Consider the following 13,819-nt stretch of genomic DNA (forward strand, 5'->3'; position numbering starts at 1 on the left):
GGGGCCTTAAACGAGACCCCGGGGGAACAGTGCGAAGTTAAATCAGTGAGCTTTATTTGTGCTCAAAACCTTTGTTACTTGTGATGTTATTGATGGAGCAAGTGTGCTAGAAAACGGCCGTGTTCCCAGATACAGTCCCACGTGGGTTCACGTGTCTGGCTGGCAGTTCCAGCTGCTCTTACCACCAGGGGGCAGGAGCCAACCCGCCTCGCTGCCCTGCCCCCAGCGTGCATGGTAGAAAGGCCTTAGAGGCCCTGTTGTGGGCGAGTTGCCTTCAGTAGCCGACCCCTCAGCCCACTTGCCCCAGGAGCTGCTGCTCGGTGCCCGGGAGCCCAGAAACCTCCTGCTGTTGCTTCTCAGAAGTGTGTCCTATACTTCCTGGAGGCACCCGGGCCCTAACAGGCCCCAGGGGTGATGCTCAAGTGACCAGAATGGGGGTGTCCATTTGCTGCCTGAGACTTGGGTGATTCAGAACCACTCATTCAGTGGTTTGTAAATTTTTAGTCCAGAGAATATGTTAGCCGCCTGTGAACTCTCCAGGCTTTTAAAACAATCTTTCCTCTAGCTCTGCCTCTCAGTCCATCCGTGGACACCCTGTAGCCAGCAGAACTGTGCAACTCGGGCCCCCTGGTCACGTGAGCGTTTGCTTTTATCTGCATGACTTCTGCTTCTTGGAGTGTCTTAGAGTACATGTTCCATTCTGAGGACTTCTCAGACTTTGAAACCTAGGCCTCCTCCGTAGGCATGAAAAAGCCTTGCCCTTCTGTAATATCGTCAGAAATTAAAAATCAAATATCACAACTATGAACAATAATGGGGTGGAGGTGGAGCACTGCTTTTTCAAGCTCTAAAAGGGACTGTACTCACAGTTGGCTGAGGAGATGAAGTAGGGTTACATTTCTGGGGCTGTTTGTACAGTGTGATGCTGGGACTTGCTTGAATCTCTGAGTCCTGTGAGGCCGATCCGGAGAATGAGGGGTCCCCAGGGGAAGGAGGGTGTGCAAGCCAGGACCTATCTTCAGAAATCATGGTGGGCAGATTTCCTTCCCTCCCGCCCAGTATTCCCTCTTTCGTCCAGCAGCTTGATGGAATTGAGCTTTGAAAGCCCCTCTCCCCAGTGAGCACAGACAGCTCGAGCTTGCCCATGCTCCCTGCTATACTAGAGGCAACTTGAAGGCAAAATCTTGTGCTTCTCAGAAGGCCCCTTTGTTGGGCCTGAATCCTGCTTTGATCCACAGGACGTAAGTGGAACCCAAAACACATCAGGTCCCAGTAGGAGTTTTACAATGGCTTATTGATCATCTCTTTATCACTTTCATTCCCTTCCACTACTAGCATGGTGTATGACAAGTAAAGGCTACTCCTTCAGACTGGATTCTGGAGCCAGAAAGCACATGGGGCTGGGCCAAGCCATCTCGTCGCTTCCTACGGAGTATGCGAGCAGGAAGTAGAGGTATGTGGTTGTCATTTTCCGGGTTTGGGATTCAGTACCACAGCTCAAAAATACAGGAAAATGTAGCTGATACACTTCCTGACATCATGTTTCTTTGTACATTGGATGTCTTCCCTACTACAATGAACTTTTCATCAAGGCATCGAGCCGTGCTGCCCCGTCTCCAGATGGACACCTAGCACGAAGTGGTGAGTCATACTCCCGGGAATCAAATTTAGTTTGATTTGTTTTTGTACCAAATTCATCCTGAGCCTTTCCACAAGTATGAGAGGTAATGCTATAAACTGCCATTGGGCCTTTAGATAATTTTCTGGTTGGTTTTACATACCTACTTTCAAGCATTGGGACTATACGAAGAAAGCAAGTTATTGGAGAACAGTGTGGCTCTGAATAGAATTAAAAACTCCAAAATTCCCACATAATCATCTGGTTTAACATGACATCTGGCTAGCAGCCATTAAGTCACTCATTTCTTGGCTTCTCACTGAATACCTGTAAGAAAAGGAAAATGATGAAAATGCATGGTAACCCTGAAAACTAAGAGGGGCTTTTGCTAGAGTTTGGGAACTATCTCTACCAACTCTAAGGTCCCTGAAGCCGTAGTGAGAAAATATGTCATCCACTTTAAGACATATCTCTCACACGTGGACATGTCTGATTTCTGGGTATGTTTTACAATCCAGGGCATCTCAGATTCCCTCAAGTACAGTCATTGATGTCTTAGATGTGCTCCACCTTTTGCTTTTTTTTGTGCAGTTTCCATCAATTCCAAAAATACCCAGCAAAGTCTAGGGAAGGAAGCAGAGGAGACAGATGTTCTTCTTAGGGGTGGGCATGTGGGGCATGTAAGCAGACCCCACAGGCACAGCACTGCAGGTGGGAGCCAAGAAAAGCCCTGATAGGAGCATATGCTGGGGATGGTATTTTAAAATGTATTTTAAAAAGTGAAGGTAGGAGAAAGTGCCCTTAGAAAGGCACTAAGTGATTGGCAGGCAACAGGACATATAAGAGTAAACAAAACAGGTAAGATCCCTGACCTTAGGCAGCTTAGTGTCTATCTGAGAAGAAGCATTAAAAATGCAAACACTTGGGTAACATAGGCGTACAAAATGTGGCAAAGATGGAGTACCCACAAGAGATACCCCAGATAACCTTTACCTTATTGACAGGATCATGAGCAGCTTGCCTGAGGAAGCATCGTTTCAGCCCAGATCAGAAGGATGATGGGCAGCAGTGAAGTGAGGTATGCATTTAAGGCCAAGGACACTGAGCAGGGGTGAGTTTCTATAAATGCATGCCTATGCTTCTAGTAGATTTGTGGGTTTCTTTTCAAGACATCATGAATACATCTGGTGATCATTGTATTGAAATGATCAGAAAAATCAGAAAAGTCTTTCTGATTTTTCAGTAAATCAGGTTTTTTCATCCTTGAAGGCCTTTCACTTCTTATTATTTTTTCTTGGAATTCCCTGGCCCCCGAACTTGGAAGTGGCTTCTTTGTATCGTTCATATCTCAGCTCAATTTTCACCTCTCAAAGGAGTCTTCTGTGACTGTCTAATCTTGGTACTTGCTCCTTTCCACATCACCCAGTTTCATTTTCTTCATACCGCTCAATACCATTGGAAATTCCAAATTCACTGGCTAGCCATTACAGAGTATGGAGGAGATAGAAGCTAGTAGAAGAAGGAGAGACTGTGTGGTAGTTTCAGAGGGGGAAAAGCAATTGGAGTCTTTGGGTAGCTGAAGAAGATACACCATACACAAAGGGGTGCAGTAAGCACCATCATACATAAGAGGGTACTTCATCCGTGAGAAGCGGGGGTCCGATCAGTGATCTGGGGAATGACAGTCTTTTACCTCTTGGGAGAAAGACTGCTGGTGGAGTGAGGTTTCTGAGTGGATGAATCCAGCTAATGCTGGAAACCACCTGCAGGCTACTTGGCCTCTCACACTAAGCTGTGTCCTCCAACTTAGCTTTAGTAGGAGAAAGATACTATTTTAGTCTCCATCTTTACTCTTTGAATTTTTAACTTTTCAGAACCTGAGAACAGGAGAAAGAGGGGTGATATTTACTGGAGTCCCCTTGGACATCTGAACATGCAGCTTAGAGATCTAATCAATCTTTGTCTCTATCTCTCTCTCTGTCTCTGTCTCTTCTGTCTCTCAACACACACACACACACACACACACACACCAATACACACGGTCAGTTATCAGGTCCTGTTGCTTCCTTTTCCAGCATACAGCTGATCCTCCCCATCCCTTTTGATGTCACCTCTTGCTGCATCATTTTATAGACAGTGGTTACCTGTGCTCGTGGTCAAGAGTTCCTGTCTTCTCCAGGATCTTATGTACCACATATCTAAAATATATTTTTATGTCGACTGAACACATATTCAAAATTGTGGCCCTCAGAACTCTAATATGATCCTCCCCTACCTGGCTAATCTCATTTCTTGCTATGTCCTGTCCCACACACCTCATACTAGCTAAGTCATCTTTATACTGTTTCCATTTTCTAAGCTCAGGCCTTCCTCTCACCTCATTAAACTCATAAATCCCATTAGAAATATTTAAAGCAGCTCTTTTCTCCTCACTAGTGAAGATGTCCCCATGATTCCTATTCCCTGGTAAGCACACCCTTATGCAATCACCCCCTCCCCAGCCCACCACCGCCACATTGAATATGAGCCAGACTTCTAACTCCATTCTAAGGAACAGAATACAAGATCAGCGATTAGAGGTCAATTCTGAGATTAGATTGAAAAGACCATAGCTTTTGTCTTAGGTATCCTTTCAGGAAGCCAGCTGCCACATCATATGGCAGCCCTTGAAGGGTCTCACATATGAGGTCTAAGGGTTGCCAACGACTTTGTGAGTGAGCTAGAAAGTGAATTTCCACCCCATCATCCATTGAACCTTTAGCTGAGATCACAGCCCCACCTGACAGCTTGACTGCAAACTCATGAGAGACGTCGAGATAGAGGCAACCAGCTTAGTCACCCCTATGTTCCCAACCCACTTAAAATGTGAGATATCAAATGTTTGTTGTTATACGGCAATTTATAACTAAAACTATGGTTTCTACCTTTTCTGCCATGGTTTTCATTAAAGGCAATAAGTTTTGCTTGATTATTATTCTGTTTTCCTAGCCTCACTGCCAAGCCATTCTCACCCTGGTTCCCCCCTCCACTGATAACAATCACAAAATCTGGTGAAAAGCTGTCTGTTGCCATTGGAAATGCTTGTTAGCTGGTTTCTATTTAAAGTCTTGATCTCTCAAATCTGAACTGTGAAAATCTTTGCCCAAAGTCCCAGTGAGATTTTGAAGGAGTAAAGGCTCTTCCTTGAAAAGGAAAATATGCAAAGTTTCTTCTTGGTACATGAAATATTTGATATGTGCAACCTGCTCTAGTGGTTATTTTTAGATCTTCTCTCTGATGGAGTTCTTGGGTCTTGTTTTCACTTGTCTTTCAATGTTTGTATGTGACTGAATGGGGTCAGCTCCCAGGAAAAATGGGAGTTCCTGCATAATCTTTATAGGGAAGTTCTGGAGATTTATTTCTTCTTCTTCATTTCCCCTTTTAATCTTTTACAAATATTTTGTCATTCCTTGCTTTTCCTATATATGAATATATATCTCATTTCTATATGGAAAAATTTATCTATAATATGTAATCAGCATACGAATGTCACCATTTAGAAATAGTCATTGAGTGGGGTATTACTGGTTTCTAATGTTGTATCTTGCTTTATTAATGTATGTATCAATATATTCCAGAAGTTAGCATGGATGCTGGCAAAATCAATAGCAACATTTCTGTTAGAAAAAGTGCAGATCCATAAGAAAGGACTCTGATGGAAAAAGAGTGCCCTGATAGAATCCCTTCCTGAAATGCCTGGGTTAGTGACATATGAGCCTCTCTCCATCAGAAGACTATGGAGAGGCACTGGCCATGGGGAATGGTGGCAATCAGCACTGAGTTCCACTCTAGACATTGTCAAACATTCGTATTACCTGCTAGATGGATATGCTCATGACCGTTGTAAAAACAATTTTAAACTTTATTATTACATAATGATAAATAAACTGCCTGATTAAGACATGTTTTTGGTCACTGTGCTTGTACTGGTTTCAGGATGAACTCTGCTATGCTTCATAACAAATCCTGAAACCTCAGTGACTTTGCCTTTCGTGAAGTCTGATTCTCCATAGCTGCTGCTGCTTTTGCGTGGCCCTGCCCATGTAACATATGGCCTCTAAGACTCTTCTTGTTGTCTCAGCCCAGAAGTGACATGTGGCACTTCTACTCAAATCCCACTGGTAGAACTAGTCATGTGGCCCCACTTAAGTGCAAAAGAGTTGAGTAAAGAGATTTTCCCAAGAAGAAGAGAAAGAAAATGGAAGTTTTGGTGAACACATAGCATTGTTTCTAGCAGAAGGCTTTAAACCTTTTTCTCAGGCTAAAATGATGGCAGACATGCTTTGGGGCTGGGCCTGGTTGGCAGCCTGACTGTGAGAAGCTGGCTGGCTGTGGTACACAGGTGTGCACAGGTGCACGGGGAAGGTTGCATCTGGCTGCAGCCCATCTGTCACTCCTAAAGACAGTCGTAATCCTTACAGTTGTTGCCTTGCAAAGTTTGGAGCCTTATGTGACAGATGTTCCAACTTTTCAGAAGTAAGTGGAGATACATGTTTTAATGTAAAATCCCCCACTGTTAAAATGTAGGTCTGATTATATGAAAACACAGGCCAAACAAAACGTGTTTGCAGGCCTGATTTTACCTATATACTGCCAGCATAAGGTCTCAGGTCTTTGTCCCAGGAACTTCGATCTTGAGTGACCCTTTATTTATCTGTGTGGCAGAGCTAAGGGGAAGAATTTTGGCTCTGCCTCTGAGCATTCCCTCCCGTCCACCTCGGTTCAGGTTCAAATCCTTCATCCTTGTACTACTCCATGCTCAGTTGACCACTGGAGTACTTGGGACTATACTTAAAGGACAACAGATTCCCTGCATTCCGGGTCACTGCCAGGCTATGTAATCTTGAGGCATTTGGGAAACCACAAAGTATTAAGAGAGATTGAAACCCAGGATGGGTGTTGTGAACTTGGAGAGCTGAACAAGGCCGGGAACAGGAAGATTGTTGAGTCAGCTTCGGACGGGCCCCCAAAGGCTGTGGGAAGCAATGAAAGGGTTAGAAATGAGGGGGGTCACCCAGCCAGACCTGCGTTCTGGACAGATCATTCTGGCAGCCGCTGGGGGGTGGGGAGGAGAGTTCTCAGCAAACCGCACCCATCACCCACTCTGCACAGTACCCTCCATGTAAGCCCATCCCGGTATTTCCCTTGGGGGGCGCCTCCAGTGATCTCATTCTACCTTTTCCTGGGCTGTTCTTAGAAGAATAGGTGTCACTCTGAGGGTGGCCAAGTTGTTGGGAATTACAGCCAGCAAACAATCAAGCGCAGTCACCTTTCTCTTTCAAATGGTAGGAGCCGCTACTTTAAGGATTGTGTGAGCTCTGGGAAGCCCAGTGTGTTGCAGGGGGCTTCCATGAAATTTCGGGCAGAGCTTTTATTTCATTTTTTGAATTTTTATTTATGTTTTTTTCGGGCAGAGCTTTTTTCATATACATTTTTATTTGGAAATGTTTATATTAATACGGTGAAACTAAATTTTAAGAGACACGATGTCATTAGTTTTGGATATTATTAATTTATTACTAAAGAGAGACATGGAAATTATTTACATGAGATTTCAGAACTTCAGTGGAATAGGCAGCTTCACAGTTTGCCATTTCAATAGTGATTTATTTCAGTCTACGTACCTTCCAAGAATGCCGTCCTCTCTAAATAAAAAATAATCCTTGTCTAGAACTACTTTGGTGCCTCCATATTCTAGAAGAAGAAATTTGTCTCCAACTTTCATGCTAACTGGTTGAATTTCTCCACCTTTTCCTTTAGAGCCCAATCCAACAGCTACTACTGTTGCTTGCAATACTTCTCCTTGAGATTTTTCCAGAAGTGTAATGCCTCCTTTGGCTACAGTTTCCCCAGCACTCCTTTCAACTAATCCTTGGTCAAAGAGGGAAAGAAACTTTCTAAATGCCTGTCCTGCCATTGCTACCACAGTTCGTACTCCGTCTGCTCTCATGTGTAAGGAGAGACCTGCCTCGGGCAGAGCTTTTAAATGATAGTCTCTTCCGTTTGCTTTCTCAGAATTAAAATCTCACGTTAAGAACACGAGGAGGCAACCAGAAGCCTTAACTGCCTTCGAGCTGGACTCCAGGCTGCAGATTCCCTGTGGCCCCGCGCTCAGGAGTCTGGGTCTGGCAGGGAGGGCCGTGTGTGCTGCGGCCTCTCCCTCAGGTGTGAACAGTGCTGGGGTGAGGGCGGGTCCCCCACCCAACCCACGAACCCAGGCACCCAGGGGCCATGGACCTCGGCCAGGAAACAAGGTGGTGACACAAGGTGGGACTAGCATCTCTACCACATAGAAGGAAGTGAGGAGAGGCCCAGAGTTCTGTGCCTGGCGGCTAGTCTTGTCTGATGGGGCGGGATGAGGTGTCAGCCTGATGGCCCAGCTTGTCGCCACCTGCTCCTGGAGCTGGACTGCCCTCCGTCCCAGGCTCTTTCTGTCTCCAGCAGGATCTCAGGCCCAGACTTGGCCCAGGACACAGACTAGGTTTCTTCAGAAGGTCAGAACGTCAGACTTACCTTGCTGAGACCACCTACTGTATGTAGGTCATACAATGAAGGGGAGGTGTTCGCTTTTATTTACCTGTCTCCTTCCCAGTTTCTCTCCTGTTAGCCATCACGGTCCCATCTTCCCCTCAGTCTGTCTCTCACATACACTCTCTCACACACACACACGCACGCACACATATGCACACATACACACACTCACAGAGACACACACAGACACACACGCATGCACACATACACACACTCGCAGAGACACACACAGACACACACATGCACACATCTTAGTGTGTTTTAGATCCAGACGATGGGACCCAGTCCCATCACCCCTAGGACGCAGCTTCTCTTGGGACTTTTCTGCCTTTACGAAGAAAACACGTTCCTCACACTTGCTCCTGAATTCGTGCCCCTCCCCTAAGAAGTGTTCTTAAGGCCTTGGAGCTAATTAGCCCATTGTAGCCCCCGGGGCGGGGGGTGCAAGGTGAACAGCAAGAAGAGGTCTCAGTCAAGTGCGGGGTTTCACACCTGGGCTCTGCAGCCCAGGCATTTCACTCTGGGATTGGTGGCTGTTAGCGGTGCCTTGTGAAAACTGGCCCGGGTTGTGGGGGTCAGTACTTGGCATCAAATAGAAAGCATCAGTGTGGGCTCTCCACCTAAGGGTCAGTGCTGCTCTGTGAGGGGGTGGTGTCCATCCTGTGGCTTGTGGGCAGTGAGCGGCGGTGCTGTAGGCTGCATTAAAGTCGCTTCACGCCCTCTTCATGCTGGCACCATGGGCCAGGCCCGCTGGCTTCCACTGCACATGAACCAGGTCAGTAACATGAACCTGCCGAGTGATGTGAGAATGAAATGCTCGCATTGGTCACAGGTCACAGGTCATCGGTCAGTCACAGGCTTTTTGCATGTGACCGACCCCGTGTGACACACAGAGGGGTGCACCTCAGCCTGACGCTGTGAGAATCCCCTGGAACTTTGCATGCCCAGCGCCCGGCCTCCTGACCAGTGACATGGGAGTCTGTGGGGCCCAGGCCTGGGCACCAGGAGTCCTTACAGGTCCCCCGATGATTCTTATAGGTCCCCGGGTGCAGCCAGGGAGGGGAGCAGGCATCTGAAGAGTGACTGATGCCAGTCGTGACGTAGCTGGGCCCCCTGACTGCCCTTCCTCGGGGGCAGTGCCTCTAGTCTGGGCCCTATGCTCCCCAGCCTGACTGCCCTTCCTCTTTAGCTACCTTAGGGACTGTGCCTTCCATCCTTGCCACTCCAAGAACCCCACCAACCTTTCCCTGCCATATTTTTCTCATCCCCACAAACTTTCAGCTCCATACACTGCAGTAAGCCATGTACCCCAGCTTGTATCTTAGTCCATAAGGGATGCTGGAAAGACCTGGGCCCATGAACCTCTCACTGGCTTTGCTAGATCAGTAATGGATGAGGAGGCTCCTTTCTGAAAACTTGGGCCCTCGGTGATTTTCAATCTGGATCTTTCCCAAGGATGTTCTGAGATGCTCGTAGACTAGCTTCCTCCAGAGACCTAGGTCACTAGGCAGGTGCCTGTATCAGGACCACCATGTGTGGGGAGTGCACCGTGGTTGTCGCCACGGCTTCCAGCAGAGGGTGCTGTGTCCCAGCCAAGAAGGAGTGAGTACGGGGTGGTTTCTCCCCAGCAGCCTGGCAGAGAAGCAGTGGCTATTCTGATTATTTGAAAATTCCTTTAATGCAAAGGCTCCTCTCTTCCCATGGCAGACAGGTCAGCCGCTCTTACGCAGGATGAGCGAGGGATTCCTTTTCTATGCTCACTTTCACAAATGCTTTTCTGTACTTATTTCAAATACAGTTGGCCCCAATTTATCTAGTAGCTGTGTTCCCGAGAGGTTGCCCACATGCTAGATCATGTTTAAAGGGCACTTAAGAAATCTCTGTCATTGAAAGCAGAAACTGCTGTTATCTTTTGTAAAGTGAATTTATATTTCTAATTCAAATAAAGATTTATCTACTCTCACACATCAGATGTTTATAAGAAGGATTTGATAAAAGGGAGTAAAGCTCTGTATGTTTACCTCTGAGGAAGCCCTCATCACCCTGCTCACCAGGTTGCAGGCTTCTAGAGCTATAACAGTCCCACAGGGTCACTACAGAGCTGCCTCTTTGGCATGGTCTTCAATGGGCCCTGGGGCTGGGCAGCAGCCTCTGGACAGAATCTGTCCCTGGGGGACCCCCTGAGAACCCCATACCCACCCTGGGAGCCTATCTGCCACAAGAAAGGAAGCAGGGAATGGTGGCTCATGTGCGCCCTAGACATATGCATTATGTCATCAATCCCCACTAGAAAGGCAGCTGAGTCATGGGTTTTACAGATGGAGAATCCAAAGCAAAGTGAAGTTCAAGAACACGCAATACTTTGAGTCCACGGCCAATCTTGCCTTTGAGGTTTTTTCCTCCCAGTCCATGCCTTGTTTTCTCTTTTTCTAACTAGTCTATTTTCCTGCTGGTGCCCAAGTGATGAACTCCCTCTCTCAAGCCCAAAGGAAGGAGAATGAGATGACATATATGCCGCTTCAAGTATTAGTCAGTAGTCTGGAGGAAGGCATGAAAATGCTTGGCTAGAAACCCACCTTAGCGGAACAAAGTGAAATCTAAAAATATGCCAGCTGCGATTAAAGGCTTTGAAAATCAAGAATTTCTGTGACCTTCGTTAGCCATGCTCTTTATTACTATCTGTAAACAAACTAGTTTACTGAGTACTCTGTCTTTGGTGCCCCAAATGTGTTAACTCATGTATTTGTAAATATTTTATTACTCCCATTTTACATATGAGGAAATGGAGACAGATAGATTAGGTGATTTCCCCAAAGTCACATAGCTAGAAAGGAGCACTTCTAACTTCTACCCAGGGTCCCTAGCCAACCTCTCACTTAGGTGCAGTGACACAAACTGTTCCTAGCTGTGACACAGAAACATCTTGTGCTTGGCTATTTTCCACATTTCAAGATAGAGGGATGCCTGGCTCTATAGGGGTATTTAAAGGTTCGTTCCAAGAGTCGAGTTAGAATACTCTTGTTTTATTATAACTCAGTGGGGTACACAAGATGATGAATTGGGGCGCAGAAAGAAAATATTGACCCTCTTTATATTTGTTTCATTATTTCAAAATTTTGACTCTTGCACATCTTTTATACTCTATGTATTTATAGTCCATGCATGTAAGTTATAAATAAATCCACAAACTCTGAGAAAGTACATGCAAAAAACATTTTCTTTGTATACCACCAATGAGATTTTGACTATTGCTTGCTTTATGTTCTAAATATATTTATATGTGTAGAAACCACTTTTGAAGAATCTATCATTTTGAAGCATACAAATTAAAAGAACCAATCAGTACATCTTTCTTTGCAAAGTGAAGTATAAATTCCAGACATTTCTGTTTTATATGTCTGAATTTCCATGTGCCGTACTGGTCTGACTAAAAGGGGCATAACTGTACTTTCCCTGTGAGCTCAGTTCAGTCCACAGACATTTATTGAGGGTCCCCTAAATGCCAAGCACTTTGCTAGGCATGTGAGATACAATGGCCTTGACTTTGGCACTAGAGGAGTTTATGGTATAGTAGGGTAGACAGTGGTATACTTTCAATTGAATGACGTAAACAAGATGATATAACTATGCACGTGTTGCTATGAGAGGGCAGGAAATGGCTCTTAGCTTATGCTGGAGCAGTCATGGAGAGCTTTCTGGAGGAGGTGTTGTTTTGTGCTGAATCTTAAAAGATAACCCAGAGCAAGAAGGTAGGGAGGAATGTCAGAGAATTCAAGAGCAGAAGCAAAGAGGCTTTTGCTGGAAACTGTTAACCTTCTGTATTCCTAGAGCTGACAAGGGGGTGAAGTGAGGAGCTGCATCCACAGAGGTCTTCTGGGGCCTGAACTCAGAAGGCTTGACACGGGAGGCCTCTGAAGTGTACGGGGGTATATCCAACACCAAAAGCTTTATGCAGCCAAATGACATGGTAAGACTTGGCTTTTACCAAAACTATTCTAATAGAAGTATAAAAGAGAGATTTGGGGTGGGGGACAGTTAAAATGTAGGCATGGTGACCACCCAGTTCAAAGGCTGTTTTAAAAGTCTAGGCAGACGATATGGGTTGGGTCAAGAACAGTAAGTGTGGAAGAAAGGAATGATGGATTTGAGGACTATTAAGGAGGCTAAGTCAGCAAGACAGGGAGGCGGGAGGGGACGACAAGGGGGAAGTCATGGAGAACAGCTCCACGTTTCTCACTCGGGCAACTGGGAAGAGGACAGAACAGAGAATGTGCCAGATGGCTGGATCTGGGGCAGGAGTGAGGAAGGGAGATGCTGAGCTCAGATTTAGGGATGATGAGTCTAAAGTACCTGTAGGATCACCCTGCAAAAATGGCAAATTGGGCCCTGGGTATTAGAGTCTGAAGAGAAAGTAGGGGGCAGGGAGGGGCAAGGAGTCCGGGCCGGAGGCAGAGAGGATAAACACAATAAAGATGTTGGAAAGAACTAGAACATCAGATGAAGTCACTGTAGGAAAGCACATGGAATGAAAAGAACTGTATGCCTGAGACATGGTCCGCTATGGCTAAAGAGAGAGAAAGAGGTGGGGCATCAGCATCATTATCTGAAGAGGGCAAAAGGAAGAGATGCTGAGACAGGAGAATGTGGAGAGAGACGTGCCAGGAAAGCTAAGGGGGGAGAGAGGCGAAAGCATCCTGCATCTCCGAGGGGTCAGGAAGATGAGGCCTGAGAGGCAATCATGGCTCCCTGCATAATTACTGTCACTCGTAAAATTAAACAGAAGCAGCACTTCTGAGAGTTAAAAAAGGGAAGAAAGAGAGGGAGGGAGACAGAAAGGAGCTTCAGTAAAACATTGATTAAAACTTCATTCACTTGTAAATTCACAATAGCTCAAATGCGCTCCGCTGGATTTTAACCTTCATTATGGCAACAAGAGTCTAAGGAGTAAATAAATAAGACAGGTGGGCTGTAAGTGAAATGTCTAAAACACAGTGCTCTGTCTATCTGGTGTTTGCACAAATCGCCCTGGACCAGCATCCAGAACAGGCCCAAGCTGGATGTGCCTGACAGTGGCTGAGCCCAGGGCAGGAGCCAGTACCGCCAAGAAGTGATAACATATGAAAGAAGATACTCTGTGCTTCAATTCAATAAGCAATTGTTGAGGCTTTCGCAGCTACTCTGCACTGTAGGCCAAAACCTGAGGACTTGGCAATTATTTCTACAGGGGCTTGTCAGGGAGCTTACAGTGTAAGGGCCAGAGGGTCATTCAGAAAATGGGCGAGGCCTTTGCAGTGTCACTCCTCCTCAGAGGGTCTCAGAGAAGCAAGTGGAGGAAAGGAGCTTCGGAGGATCTTTCCAGAGGTGGCACTGGAGCTGAGCCTCACAGGGCAGTGAGAAGGCACTTGCCAGGGGAGTAGGGACCATTTCATGGTCTGGATCAGGTTACGGATGAGAGCCAGCTGGCCAGTGACGGCTGTCCAGGCATACCCTGCTGTCATGGAAGCTGAGAAGGGACATGATTGGAAGAGATTTAAAAAAAAATTTTTAAAAAAGAGAAGCATCAGTATGGAATGGGCACTAGGAACAGGAGAGCCAACACTAGGTAGAAACAAACAATCCCCCTTCCCTGAT

General features: G+C 46.1%; 1 protein-coding gene across 1 annotated transcript; it reads right to left on the bottom strand.

Annotated features, from left to right (window-relative positions):
- Positions 1-7,268: 7,268 nt before the first annotated feature.
- On the bottom strand, positions 7,269-7,574 carry LOC107515349 (10 kDa heat shock protein, mitochondrial-like). Its single transcript, XM_036227320.1, has one exon. It carries the CDS (start codon positions 7,572-7,574, stop codon positions 7,269-7,271), a length of 306 nt encoding a protein of 101 aa, XP_036083213.1.
- Between the last annotated feature and the right edge of the window lie 6,245 nt (positions 7,575-13,819).

This window comes from Rousettus aegyptiacus, unplaced genomic scaffold (genome assembly GCF_014176215.1).
Source record: "Rousettus aegyptiacus isolate mRouAeg1 unplaced genomic scaffold, mRouAeg1.p scaffold_m13_p_9, whole genome shotgun sequence".
NCBI classification, from domain to species: Eukaryota; Metazoa; Chordata; class Mammalia; order Chiroptera; family Pteropodidae; genus Rousettus; species Rousettus aegyptiacus.